Source organism: Oncorhynchus mykiss, chromosome 17 (genome assembly GCF_057628025.1).
Source record: "Oncorhynchus mykiss isolate SJ-2025 chromosome 17, ASM5762802v1, whole genome shotgun sequence".
Taxonomy (NCBI): Eukaryota; Metazoa; Chordata; class Actinopteri; order Salmoniformes; family Salmonidae; genus Oncorhynchus; species Oncorhynchus mykiss.
The window spans coordinates 71774713-71802383 of NC_143038.1; the positions used below are offsets into that span (position 1 = coordinate 71774713).

The 27671-nt window shown below is 47.1% G+C and overlaps 1 protein-coding gene across 2 annotated transcripts in view; it reads left to right on the forward strand.

Annotated features, from left to right (window-relative positions):
* The window catches only part of LOC110493299 (acid-sensing ion channel 1), a 412094-nt gene extending 399060 nt beyond the window's left edge, over positions 1-13034 (forward strand). Inside the window, exons 8-11 of one of the 2 annotated variants that reach the window (XM_036950916.2) lie at positions 6450-6541; positions 8089-8168; positions 9378-9479; positions 10704-11399. In XM_036950916.2, the coding sequence (XP_036806811.2) occupies positions 6450-6541; positions 8089-8168; positions 9378-9479; positions 10704-10799 (370 nt within the window). In that variant the 3' untranslated portion in view covers positions 10800-11399. Of the gene's footprint in view, positions 1-6449; positions 6542-8088; positions 8169-9377; positions 9480-10703 lie in introns of both variants that reach the window. The other variant, XM_036950915.2, reaches the window with a different exon arrangement.
* Positions 13035-27671: the final 14637 nt, after the last annotated feature.

The window sequence follows — 27671 nt, forward strand, 5'->3', positions numbered from 1 at the left end:
ATTGAGGAGGTCCAGGGAGAAGACATGGAGGCCTGAGAGGAAGACAACCAAAGCTTTAGTTTCTAGTTTTTACAGATGAATGTTGAAAACGTTTTTGGGAGATGCGATTGATCATTGGGGATCATTCAATATTCCCTTTCTTTTTGTTGTTCAGTGAAATCATCCCGTGTGAAGAGTCAACTCATTTAATTAAAGTTCAATTCGTAACAATTTTATTTTTTCTATTGGAAGGATTTAATCATTTGAAATTATGTCTATTTATGTTGATGTAAAAGGTTTATGTTTCTGTCTCCATACGATACGGTAAATATATCCAATGCAAAAAAACATCTATATTTAAATGGTATTAATATTAATTTGCATATATTTCCATTAATTCCCGTTAATTCCCATATATTCCTGTTAATTCCCATATATTCCTGTTAATTCCAATATATTCCTGTTAATTCCCATATATTCCTGTTAATGCCCATATATTCCTGTTAATTCCCATATATTCCTGTTAATTCCCATATATTCCCGTTAATTCCCATATATTCCCGTTAATTCCCATATATTCCTGTTAATTCCCATATATTCCCGTTAATTCCCATATATTCCCGTTAATTCCCATATATTCCTGTTAATTCCCACGGAAAGTTTCCACCTCTGAATATTCCCCAAAATGTGCAACCCTACATAGGACACAGATACATAACCATTCATGGTACACAGCTACATAACCATGCATAGGACACAGCTACATAACCATTCATAGGACACAGCTACATAACATTTCATAGGACACAGCTACATAACCATTCATGGTACACAGCTACATAACCATGCATAGGACACAGCTACATAACCATTCATAGGACACAGCTACATAACCATTCATAGGACACAGCTACATAACCATTCATAGGACACAGCTACATAACCATTCATAGGACACAGCTACATAACCATTCATAGGACACAGCTACATAACCATTCATAGGACACAGATGTGTGTGTGGATAGACACTCAAAACACCAGATATTAAAACATTGACCTTTTGGTTTATCAGCTGTGTTGTTGATGGGGAAACTCATCTGGGAACAGCATCAGAGAGAAACAGCTGTGTTGTTGATGGGGAAACTCATCTGGGAACAGCATCAGAGAGAAACAGCTGTGTTGTTGATGGGGAAACTCATCTGGGGACAGCATCAGAGAGAAACAGCTGTGTTGTTGATGGGGAAACTCATCTGGGGACAGCATCAGAGAGAAACAGCTGTGTTGTTGATGGGGAAACTCATCTGGGAACAGCATCAGAGAGAAACAGCTGTGTTGTTGATGGGGAAACTCATCTGGGAACAGCATCAGAGAGAAACAGCTGTGTTGTTGATGGGAAACTCATCTGGGAACAGCATCAGAGAGAAACAGCTGTGTTGTTGATGGGAAACTCATCTGGGAACAGCATCAGAGAGAAACAGCTGTGTTGTTGATGGGGAAACTCATCTGGGAACAGCATCAGAGAGAAACAGCTGTGTTGTTGATGGGGAAACTCGTCTGGGGACAGCATCAGAGAGAAACAGCTGTGTTGTTGATGGGGAAACTCATCTGGGGACAGCATCAGAGAGAAACAGCTGTGTTGTTGATGGGGAAACTCATCTGGGGACAGCATCAGAGAGAAACAGCTGTGTTGTTGATGGGAAACTCATCTGGGAACAGCATCAGAGAGAAACAGCTGTGTTGTTGATGGGGAAACTCATCTGGGAACAGCATCAGAGAGAAACAGCTGTGTTGTTGATGGGGAAACTCATCTTGGAACAGCATCAGAGAGAAACAGCTGTGTTGTTGATTGGGAAACTCATCTGGGAACAGCATCAGAGAGAAACAGCTGTGTTGTTGATGGGGAAAACTCATCTGGGGACAGCATCAGAGAGAAACAGCTGTGTTGTTGATGGGGAAACTCATCTGGGGACAGCATCAGAGAGAAACAGCTGTGTTGTTGATGGGGAAACTCATCTGGGAACAGCATCAGAGAGAAACAGCTGTGTTGTTGATGGGGTAACTCATCTGGGGACAGCATCAGAGAGAAACAGCTGTGTTGTTGATGGGGAAACTCATCTGGGAACAGCATCAGAGAGAAACAGCTGTGTTGTTGATGGGAAACTCATCTGGGAACAGCATCAGAGAGAAACAGCTGTGTTGTTGATGGGGAAACTCATCTGGGAACAGCATCAGAGAGAAACAGCTGTGTTGTTGATGGGGAAACTCATCTGGGGACAGCATCAGAGAGAAACAGCTGTGTTGTTTATGGGGAAACTCATCTGGGGACAGCATCAGAGAGAAACAGCTGTGTTGTTGATGGGGAAACTCATCTGGGGACAGCATCAGAGAGAAACAGCTGTGTTGTTGATGGGAAACTCATCTGGGAACAGCATCAGAGAGAAACAGCTGTGGTGTTGATGGGGAAACTCATCTGGGAACAGCATCAGAGAGAAACAGCTGTGTTGTTGATGGGGAAACTCATCTTGGAACAGCATCAGAGAGAAACAGCTGTGTTGTTGATTGGGAAACTCATCTGGGAACAACATCAGAGAGAAACAGCTGTGTTGTTGATGGGGAAAACTCATCTGGGGACAGCATCAGAGAGAAACAGCTGTGTTGTTGATGGGGAAACTCATCTGGGGACAGCATCAGAGAGAAACAGCTGTGTTGTTGATGGGAAACTCATCTGGGAACAGCATCAGAGAGAAACAGCTGTGTTGTTGATGGGGTAACTCATCTGGGGACAGCATCAGAGAGAAACAGCTGTGTTGTTGATGGGGAAACTCATCTGGGAACAGCATCAGAGAGAAACAGCTGTGTTGTTGATGGGGAAACTCATCTGGGAACAGCATCAGAGAGAAACAGCTGTGTTGTTGATGGGGAAACTCATCTGGGAACAGCATCAGAGAGAAACAGCTGTGTTGTTGATGGGGAAACTCATCTGGGAACAGCATCAGAGAGAAACAGCTGTGTTGTTGATGGGGAAACTCATCTGGGAACAGCATCAGAGAGAAACAGCTGTGTTGTTGATGGGGAAACTCGTCTGGGAACAGCATCAGAGAGAAACAGCTGTGTTGTTGATGGGAAACTCAGATGTGGATAGAACTAGAACTAGGACTTTGTCCCAAACAATGCCCTATTCCCTATGTAGTGGTCTACTATTTAGGGAGTTAGGGTGCAGTATGACAGTTTGACTTGCCTTGCAGTTGGATTCCTGTAATTCGATATAACACTTGTTTACCGGATGTTCCGAAACTAAATAATCCACTATGTGCCCCGAGGCCTTAAAATACAGTAATCCCTGCTTGATATTCTAAAGACAAGAGATGAGATAGATGAGAGGAAGAGAGAGAGAGAGCGGAAAAGAGAGAGAGAGACAGATAGAGATGAGAGAGAGAGATAAAAGAGAAAGGGAGAGGGAGAGAGAGACAGATAGAGATGAGAGAGAGAGATAAAAGAGAAAGGGAGAGAGAGAGAGAGAGAGAGAGAGAGAGACAGAGAGAGAGAGATGAGAGAGAAGGGGGAGAGGGAGAGAGAGATGCGAGAGAGAGATGAAAGAGAAAGGGAGAGGGAGAGAGAGAGCGAGACAGAGAGATTAGAGAGAGAGAGAGATGCGAGAGATGTTTCCCATACCAATAAATGCCTTTAAATTGAATTGAGAGAGAGAGAGAGAATACAATAGGGTGAACTCACAACATTTCCTCGGTTTGTTTCCTCTCTGTTTGTATCCTCTCTGTATGTTTCCTCTGTATGTTTCTTTTGTATGTTTCCTCTGTTTGTATCCTCTGTTTGTTTCCTCTCTGTATGTTTCCTCTCTGTATGTTTCCTCTGTATGTTTCCTCTGTATGTTTCCTCTGTTTGTATCCTCTGTTTGTTTCCTCTGTATGTTTCCTCTCTGTATGTTTCCTCTGTATGTTTCCTCTGTATGTTTCCTCTGTATGTTTCCTCTCTGTATGTTTCATCTCTGTATGTTTCCTCTGTATGTTTCCTCTCTGTATGTTTCCTCTGTATGTTTCCTCTGTATGTATCCTCTGTATGTTTCCTCTTTTTGTTTCCTCTCTGTTTGTATCCTCTCTATGTTTCCTCTGTATGTTTCTTTTGTATGTTTCCTCTGTTTGTATCCTCTGTTTGTTTCCTCTCTGTATGTTTCCTCTCTGTATGTTTCCTCTGTATGTTTCCTCTGTATGTTTCCTCTGTTTGTATCCTCTGTTTGTTTCCTCTGTATGTTTCCTCTCTGTATGTTTCCTCTGTATGTTTCCTCTGTATGTTTCCTCTGTATGTTTCCTCTCTGTATGTTTCCTCTCTGTATGTTTCATCTCTGTATGTTTCCTCTGTATGTTTCCTCTCTGTATGTTTCCTCTGTATGTTTCCTCTGTATGTATCCTCTGTATGTTTCCTCTTTTTGTTTCCTCTCTGTTTGTATCCTCTCTGTATGTTTCCTCTGTATGTTTCTTTTGTATGTTTCCTCTGTTTGTATCCTCTGTTTGTTTCCTCTCTGTATGTTTCCTCTCTGTATGTTTCCTCTGTATGTTTCCTCTGTATGTTTCCTCTGTTTGTATCCTCTGTTTGTTTCCTCTGTATGTTTCCTCTCTGTATGTTTCCTCTGTATGTTTCCTCTGTATGTTTCCTCTGTATGTTTCCTCTCTGTATGTTTCATCTCTGTATGTTTCCTCTGTATGTTTCCTCTCTGTATGTTTCCTCTGTATGTTTCCTCTGTATGTATCCTCTGTATGTTTCCTCTTTTTGTTTCCTCTCTGTTTGTATCCTCTCTGTATGTTTCCTCTGTATGTTTCCTCTGTATGTTTCCTCTGTATGTATCCTCTGTATGTCTCCTCTGTATGTTTCCTCTGTTTGTATCCTCTCTGTATGTTTCCTCTCTGTATGTTTCCTCTCTGTATGTTTCCTCTGTATGTATCCTCTGTATGTATCCTCTGTATGTTTCTCTCTGTATGTTTCCTCTGTATGTATCCTCTCTGTATGTTTCCTCTGTATGTTTCCTCTGTATGTATCCTCTCTGTATGTTCCTCTCTGTATGTATCCTCTCTGCATGTTTCCTCTCTGTATGTGTCCTCTGTATGTTTCCTCTGTATGTATCCTCTGTATGTTTCCTCTGTTTGTATCCTCTGTATGTTTCCTCTGTATGTTTCCTCTGTATGTTTCCTCTGTATGTTTCCTCTGTATGTTTCCTCTGTTTGTATCCTGTATGTTTCCTCTGTTTGTATCCTCTCTGTATGTTTCCTCTGTATGTTTCCTCTGTATTTTTCCTCTCTGTATGTTACCTCTGTATGTTTCCTCTGTTTGTATCCTCTCTGTATGTTTCCTCTGTATGTTTCCTCTCTGTATGTTTCCTCTGTCTGTATCCTCTCTGGATGTTTCCTCTGTATGTATCCTCTCTGTATGTTTCCTCTGTATGTATCCTCTCTGTATGTTTCCTCTGTATGTTTCCTCTGTATGTTTCCTCCGTTTGTTTCCTCTCTGTATGTTTCCTCTGTATGTTTCCTCTCTGTATGTTTCCTCTGTATGTTTCCTCTGTTTGTATCCTCTGTATGTTTCCTCTGTATGTTTCCTCTGTTTGTATCCTCTGTATGTTTTCTCTGTTTGTATCCTCTCTGTATGTTTCCTCTGTATGTTTCCTCTCTGTATGTTTCCTCTGTCTGTATCCTCTCTGGATGTTTCCTCTGTATGTTTCCTCTCTGTATGTTTCCTCTGTATGTTTCCTCTCTGTATGTTTCCTCTGTATGTATCCTCTCTGTATGTTTCCTCTGTATGTTTCCTCTGTTTGTTTCCTCTCTGTATGTTTCCTCTGTATGTATCCTTCAATGGCCTGTCCAAGCCAGAAGGAAATTAATTGAAGGCAATTGACACACACACATACTGCTCTAGAGATAGCCATGGTTATTCTAATATCCGAACGGACATTAGTATTCGATTACTTAATAGTAATAGGAGGGGGACAAACACATTATAAACAGGAAGTCATGCAGGGGAGGAGGGGGACAAACAGATTAGAAACAGGAAGTCATGCAGGGGAGAAGGGGGACAAACAGATTAGAAACAGGAAGTCATGCAGGCGAGGAGGGGGACAAACTGATTAGAAACAGGATGTCATGCAGGCAAGGATGTGGACAAAGCCTTGCCGTGCCAATCAATGTTTGGTGTTTTATGAGGGTATTAAGTGTGACGTGGACTTGGTGATGAGAGGTTTTACTTAAGTGTCCTAGATGCCGACTCCTGCTGTTGTGCCCTTGATCAAGACACTGAACCCCTAAACCCTAAACTGCTCCAAGGGTAGTGCCTGGTGGCTAACCCTGTGCTCTAAGGTCGGAGTGTGTCTCAGGGGGTTAGAATGAACCACAAAGACAAACAACTGTGTCATTTTACAATAGACAGTAAGTTATCTTCTCCTTCTTCCTCCCCTCTTGGTTGACAGTGATAACATCCTGGTTCTGGATATCTTCTTTGAGGCTCTGAACTACGAGACCATCGAGCAGACGAAAGCTTACGAGTTCGCAGGGTTGCTGGGTAAGAAAAACGCTGTTTTCACCAGTTGTATGGAAATTGAAAAAAAAGCCAAAAACTGTTATTATACATTTTTAATTAGATTACTATAAACATGTTACAATGACATTCAAGTAATTTAGCAGATGCTCTTACCCAGATCGACTGACAGTGAGTGCATACATTTTGATACTTTAGGTCTCTCCGTTTGTTTTCAGGTGATATTGGTGGTCAGGTGGGTCTCTCCGTGTGTTTTCAGGTGATATTGGTGGTCAGATAGGTCTCTCCATGTGTTTTCAGGTGATATTGGTGGTCAGATAGGTCTCTCCGTGTGTTTTCAGGTGATATTGGTGGTCAGATAGGTCTCTCCGTGTGTTTTCAGGTGATATTGGTTGTCAGATAGGTCTCTCCGTGTGTTTTCAGGTGATATTGGTGGTCAGATAGGTCTCTCCGTGTGTTTTCAGGTGATATTGGTGGTCAGATAGGTCTCTCCGTGTGTTTTCAGGTGATATCGGTGGTCAGGTGGGTCTCTCCGTGTGTTTTCAGGTGATATTGGTGGTCAGATGGGTCTCTCCATGTGTTTTCAGGTGATATTGGTGGTCAGATAGGTCTCTCCGTGTGTTTTCAGGTGATATTGGTGGTCAGATGGGTCTCTCCGTGTGTTTTCAGGTGATATTGGTGGTCAGATGGGTCTCTCCGTGTGTTTTCAGGTGATATCGGTGGTCAGATGGTTCTCTCCATGTGTTTTCAGGTGATATCGGTGGTCAGATGGTTCTCTCCATGTGTTTTCAGGTGATATTGGTGGTCAGATGGTTCTCTCCATGTGTTTTCAGGTGATATTGGTGGTCAGATGGGTCTCTCCATGTGTTTTCAGGTGATATCGGTGGTCAGGTGGGTCTCTCCATGTGTTTTCAGGTGATATTGGTGGTCAGATGGGTCTCTCCGTGTGTTTTCAGGTGATATTGGTGGTCAGGTGGGTCTCTCCATGTGTTTTCAGGTGATATTGGTGGTCAGGTGGGTCTCTCCATGTGTTTTCAGGTGATATTGGTGGTCAGATGGGTCTCTCCATGTGTTTTCAGGTGATATCGGTGGTCAGGTGGGTCTCTCCATGTGTTTTCAGGTGATATTGGTGGTCAGATGGGTCTCTCCGTGTGTTTTCAGGTGATATTGGTGGTCAGGTGGGTCTCTCCATGTGTTTTCAGGTGATATCGGTGGTCAGGTGGGTCTCTCCATGTGTTTTCAGGTGATATTGGTGGTCAGATGGGTCTCTCCGTGTGTTTTCAGGTGATATCGGTGGTCAGGTGGGTCTCTCCGTGTGTTTTCAGGTGATATTGGTGGTCAGATGGGTCTCTCCGTGTGTTTTCAGGTGATATTGGTGGTCAGATGGGTCTCTCCATGTATTTTCAGGTGATATCGGTGGTCAGATGGGTCTCTCCGTGTGTTTTCAGGTGATATCGGTGGTCAGATGGGTCTCTCCGTGTGTTTTCAGGTGATATTGGTGGTCAGGTGGGTCTCTCCGTGTGTTTTCAGGTGATATTGGTGGTCAGATGGGTCTCTCCATGTGTTTTCAGGTGATATCGGTGGTCAGATGGGTCTCTTCATAGGAGCCAGTATCCTCACCATCCTGGAGCTCTTTGACTACCTATATGAGGTGAGCCTTCATTCCGTCTATGTTTCTTGTCAGATCTTTCTTCATTCTCGAATCCAGAAAGTTCCCTGAAGACGAAATTAGTTCTTTGCTCAAGTCTTGTTTTTTTGTTGCATGCATCTAGGCTCCCTAGAGAAAGTTCACCCCAGATTATTGTAGACTCACTGTATGTAAATATCCTTCACATGATTTCCTCCGTGCAATATGTCTAGTGAGTGGTGGACAGCCACAGGCCTTACAACTAGCCAGCCACACGGAAACAATCCATTTCCACTAGCATAGCTGCATTCTCCAAAAATGCTAACCAAGTTATTCTGGATGTTGCTTAATAACCAGCTAACTGGTTTTAAAAACAGTTTGGCGGACACAAAACCCTAGGAAAGTGGAAACTAAGTTACTACCTATAAAACTACCTGTATCCCTTTAAAACTATCCAGCCAACGTAAAATGAGCTTGCAGATCATTCATTTCCAGGTGTCTGAAAAGCAGCTCATCTCTCGGGCACATGCACTGCTGCACCACTGTTGCATACATTAACATTTTAGACATATTTTATTTGGGATTCAGTTAGGATGCTTCTCCTCCTGTTGATTTGTATCAGAGTAACAACCTCCGTGTGTAGAATAGCTAGCTGCCTGTTCTGCAAGGATTTGTTTCAAGATTTGCTCTTTCTGTTTACAGTTTGTTCATGTCCTCATGATTAATTATATAAAATGTTTCAATTGAAAAAACAGTTTTCATTTTGAATAAACTGGGATCTGTAGCTCATCCTATTATTTTACACATTACTGGTAATCATTTATAAATGTGTACCATCAGTCTTCTTTGAGTTGTAGAACTTTCTCATTACAATAGTCATTACGAGAACTTGGGACTAAAATGTTCCATTTACATTTTTGTTCAATGTTCTCTACCTATATAGTACTCTAAATAGCCCCTAATTCTTGTTGTTAAGTTCAAAAGAATACAAGATTGAATGCTGACACCATTCAAACCAATGAGGTTTCGGGAACTTTAAAGACAATTATCCCAGAATCCTGTTTTTTTGCAGATAGAACCTTAAAGTCGCATGCTCTCGATTGGTCTCAATTTGAAATCTAGCATAGGATTTAAAAAAAAAACATTTGCCAACAGTCAGTTGGCTGCATTCCAAATGTGTGTTCCTCTGAGGCACTGCTTCAAAGACCAGCAACTATGTTTGCTTGTTTGCAGGTGATCAAGTACAAGCTGTGTCGATGCTCAAGTAAGAAACACAAACACAACAACAACAATAACCGGGGAGCAGTGCTGAGTCTGGACGACGTCAAACGCCATGTCAGTAGGCTAAGTATTTTCAGAGTTGAGAGAGAGAGAGAGAGAGAGAGCAGAGAGAGAGAGAGAGAGAGAGAGAGAGAGAAAGAGAGAGATTGCTGCTTAGAGTTCTTTGATAATCTTCTCCTTCATCCAGTCCAGCCTGTACTTCTCTGCATCTTATCATCTTTCTTCATTGCATCATTACTTTCCTCTCCTCTTTCTTCCCTTCTTCCTGCCCCCAAAACATTGACCAAGTGGCCTCCCGGGTGGTGCAGCTGCAGTACAGCGCCAGCTGTGCCACCAGAGACCCTGGGTTCGCTCCCAGGCTCTGTCGTAACCGGCAGCGACCGGGAGGTCCGTGGGGCGACGCACAATTGGCCTAGCGTCGTCCGGGTTAGGGAGGGCTTGGCCGGTAGGGATATCCTTGTCTCATCTCGCACCAGCGACTCCTGTGGCGGGCCGGGCGCAGTGCGTGCTAACACGGTGTTTCCTCGACTTATTGGTGCGGCTGGCTTCCGGGTCTGATGCGCGCTGTGTTAAGAAGCAGTGCGGCTTGGTTGGGTTGTGGAGGACGGAGGACGCATGGATTTCGACCTTCGCCTCTCCCGAGCCCATACGGGAGTTGTAGCGATGAGACAAGATAGTAGCTACTAAAAACAATTGGATACCACGAAATTGGGGAGAAAAAGGGGTATAATAAAAAATTAAATAAAAAATAAAAAAAACATTGACCAAGTAGTGCACTTTAAAATGAAATTAATAGGGTGATTTTGTAGACTATTTTCTCTTTGGTTTCATTCCCACTATGCTTCCTCCTCTCTCCCCCTCTCTCTCTCTCTCTCTCCCTCCTCTCTCTCCCTCCTCTCTCTCCCCCTCTCGCTCCTCTCTCCCTCTCTCCCTCCCTCAACTTTCTCCTCCTCCCTCTCTCCCTCCTCTCTCCCCCTCTCTCTCCTCTCTCCCTCTCTCCCTCCCTCAACTGTCTCCTCCTCCCTCTCTCCCTCCTCTCTCCCCCTCTCTCTCATCTCTCCCTCTCTCAACTTTCTCCTCCTCCCTCTCTCCTTCCTCTCTCCCCCCTCTCTCTCCTCTCCCCCCTCTCTGCCACCCTCAACTTTCTCCTCCTCCCTCTCTCCTTCCTCTCTCCCCCCTCTCTCTCCTCTCTCCCTCTCTCCCTCCCTCAACTTTCTCCTCCTCCCTCTCTCCCTCCTCTATCCCTCTCTCCCTCCTCTCTCTCCTCTCTTCACTCAGGCGCCCTGTGAGAACCTGCATACACCGGGTACGTATCCTGCCAACATGCTACCTCACCATCCAGCGCAGGGCAACGTCGAAGACTTCACGTGCTGAGCCAAGTACCTGAGCCAATCAGGGCAGGAGGAAGAAGGAGGAAGAACCTGGCAGTATGCAACCAAAGTCAACTATACAACAAGAATATCTGACGTGAACACTCTATATAAGGGATTGAAATGAAAACCTGATTGTCAATATGGAAACGTTTCTTACTATCTGAGAGGAGGGGGAAAAATATCAACAATGACAAGAAGTAGAGAAGATAAAGACTATTCCAAACATAAATATCTGTAAAAGTTTGTTCTGGAACATTTTGGGGAATTTGGAATCCTAGAAGTAAATCCTGAACGTTCTATGTCTATGTTTGGAATAGAACCAGGAAGCAAAGACTCTACTCTTCAAGAACACACTGCAAATATGGTCCTCTCACTCTAAAACAGACAGATATGGGAAATGTAACTAACTACTGTACAGACACAACACTGTACAGACAACATCAACAGAGCCCCATGCCTTTACTGTATACGGTATCAGCAACACTCAGCTGTCACTGAGTATCCTATTAGGACAGTAGTATGGTTGGGATCAATTCCATTTAAATGTAGCCTGTTAACTTCCTGAATTGACCGAATCGAAATGCCATTGACCCCAACCCTGGTCAGTAGAGAAATGTAACGCGTCACTGAACTCCAGTGTAAATGCTGCTCCTCAGATCCAGTGTTGCTGCATCTCATCTTGACTGTAGCTCTGTCTACAGCGGGTTAAATCAACTACAAGCGAGATGAGTGGTGAAAAACATTCAGAGGGAGAGAACGGTAGAGAGATCTACCGTTTAGAGGAGAAGAAAACAAACGTGTGGTCAACTTTTCAGGTTCTATCTTTTGAAGCGCATGGCTTGTATATCGTCCTCTGCATGTGGGACATTTTGTATTTAGTTTAGTTTATTTATTTTATAATTATTGCCAAGTTTGCCTCAATGATACAAGTAAAGGAATATGATGCTCCCCTCATATTCATTAAGTGTGTGTGTGTGTGTGTGTGTGTGTGTGTGTGTGTGTGTGTGTGTGTGTGTGTGTGTGTGTGTGTGTGTGTGTGTGTGTGTGTGTGTGTGTGTGTGTGTGTGTGTGTGTAATGAATTGTGTTGGTTTGTGTGTGTGTGTGTGTGTGTGTGTGTGTGTGTAATGAATTGTGTTGGTGTGTGTGTGTGTGTGTGTGTGTGTGTGTGTGTGTGTGTAATGAATTGTGTTGGTGTGTGTGTGTGTGTGTGTGTGTGTGTGTGTGTGTGTGTGTGTGTGTGTGTGTGTGTGTGTGTGTGTGTGTAATGAATTGTGTTGGTGTGTGTGTGTGTGTGTGTGTGTGTGTGTGTGTGTGTGTGTGTGTGTGTGTGTGTGTGTGTGTGTAATGAATTGTGTTGGTTTGTGTGACCACCCTGGGTGGATCCACCAGCTAGCTGTACCTCATCCCATCAATACGCTTTTTAAAATTGTATTCATGTTGAATGTGTGCACTATCCCATAATCCCAAATCATGCCCTAGCAACTATGCCTGTACGTACTTGTATAGAGACAACTCCACCTGGTCACCTGGTCACCTGATCACCTGGTCACCTGATCACCTGGTCACCTGATCACCTGGTCACCTGATCACTTGGTCACCTGATCACTTGGTCACCTGATCACTTGGTCACCTGATCACTTGGTCACCTGATCACCTGGTCACCTGATCACCTGGTTACCTGATCACTTGGTCACCTGATCACTTGGTCACCTGATCACTTGGTCACCTGATCACCTGGTCACCTGATCACCTGGTCACCTGGTCACCTGATCACTTGGTCACCTGATCACTTGGTCACCTGATCACTTGGTCACCTGATCACTTGGTCACCTGATCACTTGGTCACCTGGCTTAATAGAGGTTTGACATTGGTACAGCTATCCAATCCTCTGTTCAACACAATGGGAGTAGTGATAGGGGCTACAGGTAGATATATGGATTTAGATCAATAATCACCAAAATAACAATCATCATAACAACAGCAGATTATTATTATATTCATATTTTGAATTAAAAATAATGAGTTATGAGATGTGATCAGCCAATTCATGTACCATTTTCCTGACATAAAGTAGGGTTGTGTGGTAGTTTGACTGACATAGAGGTGTGTGGGTAGTTTGACATAGGGGTGTGTGGTAGTTTGACTGACATAGGGGTGTGTGGGTAGTTTGACATGGGGGTGTGTGGGTAGTTTGACTGACATAGGGGTGTGAGGGTAGTTTGACTGACATAGGGGTGTGAGGTAGTTTGACATAGGGGTGTGAGGGGAGTTTGACTGACATAGGGGTGTGTGGGTAGTTTCACTGACATAGGGGTGTGTGGGTAGTTTGACTGACATAGGGGTGTGTGGGTAGTTTGACTGACATAGGGGTGTGTGGTAGTTTGACATAGGGGTGTGAGGGGAGTTTGAGAAATCTGTTAATTTCAGTCTTGTAATTCTGTGAGGGTTTTGAAATGTTCTGTAACTGTGTTCTAGTTGTTCTATCAAAGCACAATTACACCGAAATGTAGAGGTGGTGATGTAAAATAAAAAGGAAATGCTTTAGCTTTTGTTTTCTTTACTACAGAATAGTAGAGTTACAAAATTTGCAGTAAATTTCCCCAAAATGTCCAGGTGTTTTCAGAAATCCCCGTAGGAAGATTCCCGGTACCAGGAGGGATCTTCCTGTTGGGAACCCGCCGACCGGGGATCTTCAGAAGACCTGGGAATTTCAAACCCGACTACAGAAACATTTGACAAACTGTTCTATTTATCTAATAAAACATATTATAATAAAATGCAAATATCATTTTTAACATTTGTTATTTTAATGAAGGTCTCATTTCTCGTGTTTTCTGACTTGTTATGGAAATTATGTTTTCAATATAAGCAGATGAAGGTTATGGTGTGCTGGCATCCGTGCATGTGTGAATGCATAAAACACCTTGCCAAAGCACAATTGATTGAATCAGACCCATTCTTAAAATTGATTTCAACTTTTAGTTGCCCCGTAACTGATTTAAATATGCAACAATTTGTGTAGCTAAAGCATTTGACTTCATTGACTATGTTCATCGCATTCTCCACCCTATCTGCAATTACTCAGCCCTCCAATTCCATTCAATCTACATTAGACAGAGAGGGAGTCATTTATACTGAACAAACAATATAAAAACAACATGCAACAATTTCAACTATTTTACTGAGTTACAATTCATATAATATATATTAATATATATTAATAATATATATCCTATAGGGAAATAAATTCATTAGGCCCTAATCTCTGGATTTCACATGACTGGGCAGGGGTGCTGTCATGGGTGGGCCTTGGAGGGCATAGGTCCACCCACTGGGGAGCCAGGCCCAACCAATCAGAATTAGTTTTTCCCCACGAAACAGGCTTCATTACAGACAGAAATACTCCTCAGTTTCATCCGCTGTCCGGGTAGCTGGTCTCAGACGATCCAGCAGGTGAATAAGCTATGATATGGAGGTCCTGGGCTGGCGTGGTTACACGTGGTCTGCGGTTGTGAGTCCGGTTGGATGTACTGCCAAATTCTCTAAAACAACATTGGAGGCGGCTTAGAAATTAACATTAAATTATCTGGCAACAGCTCTGTTGGACATTTCTGCGCTCAGCATGCCTATTGCACACTCCCTAAACACTTGAGACATCTGTGGCATTGTGTTGTGTGACAAAACTCCACATTTTAAGAGTATCCTTTTATTGTCCCCAGCACAAGGTGTACCTTTGTAATGATCATGTTGTTTAATCAGCTTCTTGATATGCCACACCTGTCAGGTGGATGGATTATCTTGGCTAAAGGAGAAATGCTCACAAACAGGGATGTATACAAATCTGTGAACACAATTTGAGAGAAATGCACTTTTTTTGTGTGTATGGAACATTTCTGAGATATTTTACTTGCTTATGAAATATGGGACCAACACTTTACATGTTGCGATTATAGTATTTTACCAAGCCCTTCAATCTACATTAGAGAGAGCCACCTATTACCCCCTCCAGTTCCCTTAGACAGAGAGGGAGTCACCTATTACCCCCTCCAGTTCCCTTAGACAGAGAGGGAGTCACCTATTACCCCCTCCAGGTCCCTTAGACAGAGAGGGAGCCACCTATTACCCCCTCCAGTTCCCTTAGACAGAGAGGGAGTCACCTATTACCCCCTCCAGTTCCCTTAGACAGAGAGGGAGTCACCTATTACCCCCTCCAGTTCCATTAGACAGAGAGGGAGTCACCTATTACCCCCTCCAGTTCCCTTAGACAGAGAGGGAGTCACCTATTACCCCCTCCAGTTCCATTAGACAGAGAGGGAGTCACCTATTACCCCCTCCAGTTCCCTTAGACAGAGAGGGAGTCACCTATTACCCCCTCCAGTTCCCTTAGACAGAGAGGGAGCCACCTATTACCCCCTCCAGTTCCCTTAGACAGAGAGGGAGTCACCTATTACCCCCTCCAGTTCCCTTAGACAGAGAGGGAGTCACCTATTACCCCCTCCAGTTCCATTAGACAGAGAGGGAGTCACCTATTACCCCCTCCAGTTCCCTTAGACAGAGAGGGAGTCACCTATTACCCCCTCCAGTTCCCTTAGACAGAGAGGGAGTCACCTATTACCCCCTCCAGTTCCCTTAGACAGAGAGGGAGTCACCTATTACCCCCTCCAGTTCTATTAGACAGAGAGGGAGTCACCTATTACCCCCTCCAGTTCCATTAGACAGAGAGGGAGTCACCTATTACCCCCTCCAGTTCCCTTAGACAGAGAGGGAGTCACCTATTACCCCCTCCAGTTCCCTTAGACAGAGAGGGAGTCACCTATTACCCCCTCCAGTTCCATTAGACAGAGAGGGAGTCACCTATTACCCCCTCCAGTTCCCTTAGACAGAGAGGGAGTCACCTATTACCCCCTCCAGTTCCATTAGACAGAGAGGGAGTCACCTATTACCCCCTCCAGTTCCCTTAGACAGAGAGGGAGTCACCTATTACCCCCTCCAGTTCTATTAGACAGAGAGGGAGTCACCTATTACCCCCTCCAGTTCCATTAGACAGAGAGGGAGTCACCTATTACCCCCTCCAGTTCCATTAGACAGAGAGGGAGTCACCTATTACCCCCTCCAGTTTCCTTAGACAGAGAGGGAGTCACCTATTACCCCCTCCAGTTCCATTAGACAGAGAGGGAGTCACCTATTACCCCCTCCAGTTCGCTTAGACAGAGAGGGAGTCACCTATTACCCCCTCCAGTTTCCTTAGACAGAGAGGGAGTCACCTATTACCCCCTCCAGTTCCATTAGACAGAGAGGGAGTCACCTATTACCCCCTCCAGTTCGCTTAGACAGAGAGGGAGTCACCTATTACCCCCTCCAGTTCCATTAGACAGAGAGGGAGTCACCTATTACCCCCTCTAGTTCCCTTAGACAGAGAGGGAGTCACCTATTACCCCCTCCAGTTCCCTTAGACAGAGAGGGAGTCACCTATTACCCCCTCCAGTTCCATTAGACAGAGAGGGAGTCACCTATTACCCCCTCCAGTTCTATTAGACAGAGAGGGAGTCACCTATTACCCCCTCCAGTTCCCTTAGACAGAGAGGGAGTCACCTATTACCCCCTCCAGTTCCCTTAGACAGAGAGGGAGTCACCTATTACCCCCTCCAGTTCCATTAGACAGAGAGGGAGTCACCTATTACCCCCTCCAGTTCCCTTAGACAGAGAGGGAGTCACCTATTACCCCCTCCAGTTCCCTTAGACAGAGAGGGAGTCACCTATTACCCCCTCCAGTTCCCTTAGACAGAGAGGGAGTCACCTATTACCCCCTCCAGTTCTATTAGACAGAGAGGGAGTCACCTATTACCCCCTCCAGTTCCCTTAGACAGAGAGGGAGTCACCTATTACCCCCTCCAGTTCCATTAGACAGAGAGGGAGTCACCTATTACCCCCTCCAGTTCCCTTAGACAGAGAGGGAGTCACCTATTACCCCCTCCAGTTCCCTTAGACAGAGAGGGAGTCACCTATTACCCCCTCCAGTTCCATTAGACAGAGAGGGAGTCACCTATTACCCCCTCCAGTTCCCTTAGACAGAGAGGGAGTCACCTATTACCCCCTCCAGTTCCATTAGACAGAGAGGGAGTCACCTATTACCCCCTCCAGTTCCCTTAGACAGAGAGGGAGTCACCTATTACCCCCTCCAGTTCTATTAGACAGAGAGGGAGTCACCTATTACCCCCTCCAGTTCCATTAGACAGAGGGAGTCACCTATTACCCCCTCCAGTTCTATTAGACAGAGAGGGAGTCACCTATTACCCCCTCCAGTTCCCTTAGACAGAGAGGGAGTCACCTATTACCCCCTCCAGTTATATTAGACAGAGAGGGAGTCACCTATTACCCCCTCCAGGTCCCTTAGACAGAGAGGGAGTCACCTATTACCCCCTCCAGTTCCATTAGACAGAGAGAGAGTCACCTATTACCCCCTCCAGTTCCCTTAGAAAGAGAGGGAGTCACCTATTACCCCCTCCAGTTCCATTAGACAGAGAGAGAGTCACCTATTACCCCCTCCAGTTCCATTAGACAGAGAGGGAGTCACCTATTACCCCCTCCAGTTCCCTTAGACAGAGAGGGAGTCACCTATTACCCCCTCCAGTTCCATTAGACAGAGAGGGAGTCACCTATTACCCCCTCCAGTTCCATTAGACAGAGAGGGAGTCACCTATTACCCCCTCCAGTTTCCTTAGACAGAGAGGGAGTCACCTATTACCCCCTCCAGTTCCATTAGACAGAGAGGGAGTCACCTATTACCCCCTCCAGTTCGCTTAGACAGAGAGGGAGTCACCTATTACCCCCTCCAGTTTCCTTAGACAGAGAGGGAGTCACCTATTACCCCCTCCAGTTCCATTAGACAGAGAGGGAGTCACCTATTACCCCCTCCAGTTCGCTTAGACAGAGAGGGAGTCACCTATTACCCCCTCCAGTTCCATTAGACAGAGAGGGAGTCACCTATTACCCCCTCTAGTTCCCTTAGACAGAGAGGGAGTCACCTATTACCCCCTCCAGTTCCCTTAGACAGAGAGGGAGTCACCTATTACCCCCTCCAGTTTCATTAGACAGAGAGGGAGTCACCTATTACCCCCTCCAGTTCCATTAGACAGAGAGGGAGTCACCTATTACCCCCTCCAGTTCCATTAGACAGAGAGGGAGTCACCTATTACCCCCTCCAGTTCCATTAGACAGAGAGGGAGTCACCTATTACCCCCTCCAGTTCCCTTAGACAGAGAGGGAGTCACCTATTACCCCCTCCAGTTCTATTAGACAGAGAGGGAGTCACCTATTACCCCCTCCAGTTCCATTAGACAGAGGGAGTCACCTATTACCCCCTCCAGTTCTATTAGACAGAGAGGGAGTCACCTATTACCCCCTCCAGTTCCCTTAGACAGAGAGGGAGTCACCTATTACCCCCTCCAGTTATATTAGACAGAGAGGGAGTCACCTATTACCCCCTCCAGTTCCATTAGACAGAGAGGGAGTCACCTATTACCCCCTCCAGTTCCCTTAGACAGAGAGGGAGTCACCTATTACCCCCTCCAGTTCCATTAGACAGAGAGGGAGTCACCTATTACCCCCTCCAGTTCCATTAGACAGAGAGGGAGTCACCTATTACCCCCTCCAGTTCCATTAGACAGAGAGAGAGTCACCTATTACCCCCTCCAGTTTCATTAGACAGAGAGGGAGTCACCTATTACCCCCTCCAGTTCCCTTAGACAGAGAGGGAGTCACCTATTACCCCCTCCAGTTTCATTAGACAGAGAGGGAGTCACCTATTACCCCCTCCAGTTCCATTAGACAGAGAGGGAGTCACCTATTACCCCCTCCAGTTCCATTAGACAGAGAGGGAGTCACCTATTACCCCCTCCAGTTTCCTTAGACAGAGAGGGAGTCACCTATTACCCCCTCCAGTTCCATTAGACAGAGAGGGAGTCACCTATTACCCCCTCCAGTTCGCTTAGACAGAGAGGGAGTCACCTATTACCCCCTCCAGTTTCCTTAGACAGAGAGGGAGTCACCTATTACCCCCTCCAGTTCCATTAGACAGAGAGGGAGTCACCTATTACCCCCTCCAGTTCGCTTAGACAGAGAGGGAGTCACCTATTACCCCCTCCAGTTCCATTAGACAGAGAGGGAGTCACCTATTACCCCCTCTAGTTCCCTTAGACAGAGAGGGAGTCACCTATTACCCCCTCCAGTTCCCTTAGACAGAGAGGGAGTCACCTATTACCCCCTCCAGTTCCATTAGACAGAGAGGGAGTCACCTATTACCCCCTCCAGTTCTATTAGACAGAGAGGGAGTCACCTATTACCCCCTCCAGTTCCCTTAGACAGAGAGGGAGTCACCTATTACCCCCTCCAGTTCCCTTAGACAGAGAGGGAGTCACCTATTACCCCCTCCAGTTCCATTAGACAGAGAGGGAGTCACCTATTACCCCCTCCAGTTCCCTTAGACAGAGAGGGAGTCACCTATTACCCCCTCCAGTTCCATTAGACAGAGAGGGAGTCACTTATTACCCCCTCCAGTTCCATTAGACAGAGAGGGAGTCACCTATTACCCCCTCCAGTTCCATTAGACAGAGAGAGAGTCACCTATTACCCCCTCCAGTTTCATTAGACAGAGAGGGAGTCACCTATTACCCCCTCCAGTTCCCTTAGACAGAGAGGGAGTCACCTATTACCCCCTCCAGTTTCATTAGACAGAGAGGGAGTCACCTATTACCCCCTCCAGTTCCATTAGACAGAGAGGGAGTCACCTATTACCCCCTCCAGTTCCATTAGACAGAGAGGGAGTCACCTATTACCCCCTCCAGTTCCATTAGACAGAGAGGGAGTCACCTATTACCCCCTCCAGTTCCCTTAGACAGAGAGGGAGTCACCTATTACCCCCTCCAGTTCTATTAGACAGAGAGGGAGTCACCTATTACCCCCTCCAGTTCCATTAGACAGAGGGAGTCACCTATTACCCCCTCCAGTTCTATTAGACAGAGAGGGAGTCACCTATTACCCCCTCCAGTTCCCTTAGACAGAGAGGGAGTCACCTATTACCCCCTCCAGTTATATTAGACAGAGAGGGAGTCACCTATTACCCCCTCCAGGTCCCTTAGACAGAGAGGGAGTCACCTATTACCCCCTCCAGTTCCATTAGACAGAGAGAGAGTCACCTATTACCCCCTCCAGTTCCCTTAGAAAGAGAGGGAGTCACCTATTACCCCCTCCAGTTCCATTAGACAGAGAGAGAGTCACCTATTACCCCCTCCAGTTCCATTAGACAGAGAGGGAGTCACCTATTACCCCCTCCAGTTCCCTTAGACAGAGAGGGAGTCACCTATTACCCCCTCCAGTTCCATTAGACAGAGAGGGAGTCACCTATTACCCCCTCCAGTTCCATTAGACAGAGAGGGAGTCACCTATTACCCCCTCCAGTTTCCTTAGACAGAGAGGGAGTCACCTATTACCCCCTCCAGTTCCATTAGACAGAGAGGGAGTCACCTATTACCCCCTCCAGTTCGCTTAGACAGAGAGGGAGTCACCTATTACCCCCTCCAGTTCCATTAGACAGAGAGGGAGTCACCTATTACGTCCTCTAGTTCCCTTAGACAGAGAGGGAGTCACCTATTACCCCCTCCAGTTCCCTTAGACAGAGAGGGAGTCACCTATTACCCCCTCCAGTTCCATTAGACAGAGAGGGAGTCACCTATTACCCCCTCCAGTTCTATTAGACAGAGAGGGAGTCACCTATTACCCCCTCCAGTTCCATTATACAGAGAGGGAGTCACCTATTACCCCCTCCAGTTCCCTTAGACAGAGAGGGAGTCACCTATTACCCCCTCCAGTTCCATTAGACAGAGAGGGAGTCACCTATTACCCCCTCCAGTTCCCTTAGACAGAGAGGGAGTCACCTATTACCCCCTCCAGTTCCATTAGACAGAGAGGGAGTCACCTATTACCCCCTCCAGTTCCATTAGACAGAGAGGGAGTCACCTATTACCCCCTCCAGTTCCATTAGACAGAGAGAGAGTCACCTATTACCCCCTCCAGTTTCATTAGACAGAGAGGGAGTCACCTATTACCCCCTCCAGTTCCCTTAGACAGAGAGGGAGTCACCTATTACCCCCTCCAGTTTCATTAGACAGAGAGGGAGTCACCTATTACCCCCTCCAGTTCCATTAGACAGAGAGGGAGTCACCTATTACCCCCTCCAGTTCTATTAGACAGAGAGGGAGTCACCTATTACCCCCTCCAGTTCCCTTAGACAGAGAGGGAGTCACCTATTACCCCCTCCAGTTCCCTTAGACAGAGAGGGAGTCACCTATTACCCCCTCCAGTTCCATTAGACAGAGAGGGAGTCACCTATTACCCCCTCCAGTTCCATTAGACAGAGAGGGAGTCACCTATTACCCCCTCCAGTTCCCTTAGACAGAGAGGGAGTCACCTATTACCCCCTCCAGTTCTATTAGACAGAGAGGGAGTCACCTATTACCCCCTCCAGTTCCCTTAGACAGAGAGGGAGTCACCTATTACCCCCTCCAGTTCCATTAGACAGAGAGGGAGTCACCTATTACCCCCTCCAGTTCCCTTAGACAGAGAGGGAGTCACCTATTACCCCCTCCAGTTCCCTTAGACAGAGAGGGAGTCACCTATTACCCCCTCCAGTTCCATTAGACAGAGAGGGAGTCACCTATTACCCCCTCCAGTTCCCTTAGACAGAGAGGGAGTCACCTATTACCCCCTCCAGTTCTATTAGACAGAGAGGGAGTCACCTATTACCCCCTCCAGTTCCATTAGACAGAGGGAGTCACCTATTACCCCCTCCAGTTCTATTAGACAGAGAGGGAGTCACCTATTACCCCCTCCAGTTCCCTTAGACAGAGAGGGAGTCACCTATTACCCCCTCCAGTTATATTAGACAGAGAGGGAGTCACCTATTACCCCCTCCAGGTCCCTTAGACAGAGAGGGAGTCACCTATTACCCCCTCCAGTTCCATTAGACAGAGAGAGAGTCACCTATTACCCCCTCTAGTTCCCTTAGACAGAGAGGGAGTCACCTATTACCCCCTCCAGTTCCCTTAGACAGAGAGGGAGTCACCTATTACCCCCTCCAGTTCCATTAGACAGAGAGGGAGTCACCTATTACCCCCTCCAGTTCTATTAGACAGAGAGGGAGTCACCTATTACCCCCTCCAGTTCCCTTAGACAGAGAGGGAGTCACCTATTACCCCCTCCAGTTCCCTTAGACAGAGAGGGAGTCACCTATTACCCCCTCCAGTTCCATTAGACAGAGAGGGAGTCACCTATTACCCCCTCCAGTTCCCTTAGACAGAGAGGGAGTCACCTATTACCCCCTCCAGTTCCATTAGACAGAGAGGGAGTCACCTATTACCCCCTCCAGTTCCCTTAGACAGAGAGGGAGTCACCTATTACCCCCTCCAGTTCCATTAGACAGAGAGGGAGTCACCTATTACCCCCTCCAGTTCCATTAGACAGAGAGAGAGTCACCTATTACCCCCTCCAGTTTCATTAGACAGAGAGGGAGTCACCTATTACCCCCTCCAGTTCCCTTAGACAGAGAGGGAGTCACCTATTACCCCCTCCAGTTTCATTAGACAGAGAGGGAGTCACCTATTACCCCCTCCAGTTCCATTAGACAGAGAGGGAGTCACCTATTACCCCCTCCAGTTCCATTAGACAGAGAGGGAGTCACCTATTACCCCCTCCAGTTCCCTTAGACAGAGAGGGAGTCACCTATTACCCCCTCCAGTTCCATTAGACAGAGAGGGAGTCACCTATTACCCCCTCCAGTTCCCTTAGACAGAGAGGGAGTCACCTATTACCCCCTCCAGTTCCCTTAGACAGAGAGGGAGTCACCTATTACCCCCTCCAGTTCCCTTAGACAGAGAGGGAGTCACCTATTACCCCCTCCAGTTCCATTAGACAGAGAGGGAGTCACCTATTACCCCCTCCAGTTCCCTTAGACAGAGAGGGAGTCACCTATTACCCCCTCCAGTTGTATTAGACAGAGAGGGAGTCACCTATTACCCCCTCCAGTTCCATTAGACAGAGGGAGTCACCTATTACCCCCTCCAGTTCTATTAGACAGAGAGGGAGTCACCTATTACCCCCTCCAGTTCCATTAGACAGAGAGGGAGTCACCTATTACCCCCTCCAGTTCCCTTAGACAGAGAGGGAGTCACCTATTACCCCCTCCAGTTCTATTAGACAGAGAGGGAGTCACCTATTACCCCCTCCAGTTCCATTAGACAGAGGGAGTCACCTATTACCCCCTCCAGTTCCATTAGACAGAGAGGGAGTCACCTATTACCCCCTCCAGTTCCCTTAGACAGAGAGGGAGTCACCTATTACCCCCTCCAGTTATATTAGACAGAGAGGGAGTCACCTATTACCCCCTCCAGGTCCCTTAGACAGAGAGGGAGTCACCTATTACCCCCTCCAGTTCCATTAGACAGAGAGAGAGTCACCTATTACCCCCTCCAGTTCCCTTAGAAAGAGAGGGAGTCACCTATTACCCCCTCCAGTTCCATTAGACAGAGAGAGAGTCACCTATTACCCCCTCCAGTTCCATTAGACAGAGAGGGAGTCACCTATTACCCCCTCCAGTTCCCTTAGACAGAGAGGGAGTCACCTATTACCCCCTCCAGTTCGTTTAGACAGAGAGGGAGTCACCTATTACCCCCTCCAGTTCCATTAGACAGAGAGGGAGTCACCTATTACCCCCTCTAGTTCCCTTAGAAAGAGAGGGAGTGACCTATTACCCCCTCCAGTTCCCTTAGACAGAGAGGGAGTCACCTATTACCCCCTCCAGTTCCATTAGACAGAGAGGGAGTCACCTATTACCCCCTCCAGTTCTATTAGACAGAGAGGGAGTCACCTATTACCCCCTCCAGTTCCCTTAGACAGAGAGGGAGTCACCTATTACCCCCTCCAGTTCCCTTAGACAGAGAGGGAGTCACCTATTACCCCCTCCAGTTCCATTAGACAGAGAGGGAGTCACCTATTACCCCCTCCAGTTCCCTTAGACAGAGAGGGAGTCACCTATTACCCCCTCCAGTTCCATTAGACAGAGAGGGAGTCACCTATTACCCCCTCCAGTTCCATTAGACAGAGAGGGAGTCACCTATTACCCCCTCCAGGTCCCTTAGACAGAGAGGGAGTCACCTATTACCCCCTCCAGTTCCATTAGACAGAGAGAGAGTCACCTATTACCCCCTCTAGTTCCCTTAGACAGAGAGGGAGTCACCTATTACCCCCTCCAGTTCCCTTAGACAGAGAGGGAGTCACCTATTACCCCCTCCAGTTCCATTAGACAGAGAGGGAGTCACCTATTACCCCCTCCAGTTCTATTAGACAGAGAGGGAGTCACCTATTACCCCCTCCAGTTCCCTTAGACAGAGAGGGAGTCACCTATTACCCCCTCCAGTTCCCTTAGACAGAGAGGGAGTCACCTATTACCCCCTCCAGTTCCATTAGACAGAGAGGGAGTCACCTATTACCCCCTCCAGTTCCCTTAGACAGAGAGGGAGTCACCTATTACCCCCTCCAGTTCCATTAGACAGAGAGGGAGTCACCTATTACCCCCTCCAGTTCCCTTAGACAGAGAGGGAGTCACCTATTACCCCCTCCAGTTCCATTAGACAGAGAGGGAGTCACCTATTACCCCCTCCAGTTCCATTAGACAGAGAGAGAGTCACCTATTACCCCCTCCAGTTTCATTAGACAGAGAGGGAGTCACCTATTACCCCCTCCAGTTCCCTTAGACAGAGAGGGAGTCACCTATTACCCCCTCCAGTTTCATTAGACAGAGAGGGAGTCACCTATTACCCCCTCCAGTTCCATTAGACAGAGAGGGAGTCACCTATTACCCCCTCCAGTTCCATTAGACAGAGAGGGAGTCACCTATTACCCCCTCCAGTTCCCTTAGACAGAGAGGGAGTCACCTATTACCCCCTCCAGTTCCATTAGACAGAGAGGGAGTCACCTATTACCCCCTCCAGTTCCCTTAGACAGAGAGGGAGTCACCTATTACCCCCTCCAGTTCCCTTAGACAGAGAGGGAGTCACCTATTACCCCCTCCAGTTCCCTTAGACAGAGAGGGAGTCACCTATTACCCCCTCCAGTTCCATTAGACAGAGAGGGAGTCACCTATTACCCCCTCCAGTTCCCTTAGACAGAGAGGGAGTCACCTATTACCCCCTCCAGTTGTATTAGACAGAGAGGGAGTCACCTATTACCCCCTCCAGTTCCATTAGACAGAGGGAGTCACCTATTACCCCCTCCAGTTCTATTAGACAGAGAGGGAGTCACCTATTACCCCCTCCAGTTCCATTAGACAGAGAGGGAGTCACCTATTACCCCCTCCAGTTCCCTTAGACAGAGAGGGAGTCACCTATTACCCCCTCCAGTTCTATTAGACAGAGAGGGAGTCACCTATTACCCCCTCCAGTTCCATTAGACAGAGGGAGTCACCTATTACCCCCTCCAGTTCTATTAGACAGAGAGGGAGTCACCTATTACCCCCTCCAGTTCCCTTAGACAGAGAGGGAGTCACCTATTACCCCCTCCAGTTATATTAGACAGAGAGGGAGTCACCTATTACCCCCTCCAGGTCCCTTAGACAGAGAGGGAGTCACCTATTACCCCCTCCAGTTCCATTAGACAGAGAGAGAGTCACCTATTACCCCCTCCAGTTCCCTTAGAAAGAGAGGGAGTCACCTATTACCCCCTCCAGTTCCATTAGACAGAGAGAGAGTCACCTATTACCCCCTCCAGTTCCATTAGACAGAGAGGGAGTCACCTATTACCCCCTCCAGTTCCCTTAGACAGAGAGGGAGTCACCTATTACCCCCTCCAGTTCGTTTAGACAGAGAGGGAGTCACCTATTACCCCCTCCAGTTCCATTAGACAGAGAGGGAGTCACCTATTACCCCCTCTAGTTCCCTTAGAAAGAGAGGGAGTGACCTATTACCCCCTCCAGTTCCCTTAGACAGAGAGGGAGTCACCTATTACCCCCTCCAGTTCCATTAGACAGAGAGGGAGTCACCTATTACCCCCTCCAGTTCTATTAGACAGAGAGGGAGTCACCTATTACCCCCTCCAGTTCCCTTAGACAGAGAGGGAGTCACCTATTACCCCCTCCAGTTCCCTTAGACAGAGAGGGAGTCACCTATTACCCCCTCCAGTTCCATTAGACAGAGAGGGAGTCACCTATTACCCCCTCCAGTTCCCTTAGACAGAGAGGGAGTCACCTATTACCCCCTCCAGTTCCATTAGACAGAGAGGGAGTCACCTATTACCCCCTCCAGTTCCATTAGACAGAGAGGGAGTCACCTATTACCCCCTCCAGTTCCATTAGACAGAGAGAGAGTCACCTATTACCCCCTCCAGTTTCATTAGACAGAGAGGGAGTCACCTATTACCCCCTCCAGTTCCCTTAGACAGAGAGGGAGTCACCTATTACCCCCTCCAGTTTCATTAGACAGAGAGGGAGTCACCTATTACCCCCTCCAGTTCCATTAGACAGAGAGGGAGTCACCTATTACCCCCTCCAGTTCCATTAGACAGAGAGGGAGTCACCTATTACCCCCTCCAGTTCCCTTAGACAGAGAGGGAGTCACCTATTACCCCCTCCAGTTCTATTAGACAGAGAGGGAGTCACCTATTACCCCCTCCAGTTCCCTTAGACAGAGAGGGAGTCACCTATTACCCCCTCCAGTTCCATTAGACAGAGAGGGAGTCACCTATTACCCCCTCCAGTTCCCTTAGACAGAGAGGGAGTCACCTATTACCCCCTCCAGTTCCCTTAGACAGAGAGGGAGTCACCTATTACCCCCTCCAGTTCCATTAGACAGAGAGGGAGTCACCTATTACCCCCTCCAGTTCCCTTAGACAGAGAGGGAGTCACCTATTACCCCCTCCAGTTCCATTAGACAGAGAGGGAGTCACCTATTACCCCCTCCAGTTCCCTTAGACATAGAGGGAGTCACCTATTACCCCCTCCAGTTCTATTAGACAGAGAGGGAGTCACCTATTACCCCCTCCAGTTCCATTAGACAGAGGGAGTCACCTATTACCCCCTCCAGTTCTATTAGACAGAGAGGGAGTCACCTATTACCCCCTCCAGTTCCCTTAGACAGAGAGGGAGTCACCTATTACCCCCTCCAGTTATATTAGACAGAGAGGGAGTCACCTATTACCCCCTCCAGGTCCCTTAGACAGAGAGGGAGTCACCTATTACCCCCTCCAGTTCCATTAGACAGAGAGAGAGTCACCTATTACCCCCTCCAGTTCCCTTAGAAAGAGAGGGAGTCACCTATTACCCCCTCCAGTTCCATTAGACAGAGAGAGAGTCACCTATTACCCCCTCCAGTTCCATTAGACAGAGAGGGAGTCACCTATTACCCCCTCCAGTTCCCTTAGACAGAGAGGGAGTCACCTATTACCCCCTCCAGTTCCATTAGACAGAGAGGGAGTCACCTATTACCCCCTCCAGTTCCATTAAACAGAGAGGGAGTCACCTATTACCCCCTCCAGTTTCCTTAGACAGAGAGGGAGTCACCTATTACCCCCTCCAGTTCCATTAGACAGAGAGGGAGTCACCTATTACCCCCTCTAGTTCCCTTAGACAGAGAGGGAGTCACCTATTACCCCCTCCAGTTCCCTTAGACAGAGAGGGAGTCACCTATTACCCCCTCCAGTTCCATTAGACAGAGAGGGAGTCACCTATTACCCCCTCCAGTTCTATTAGACAGAGAGGGAGTCACCTATTACCCCCTCCAGTTCCCTTAGACAGAGAGGGAGTCACCTATTACCCCCTCCAGTTCCCT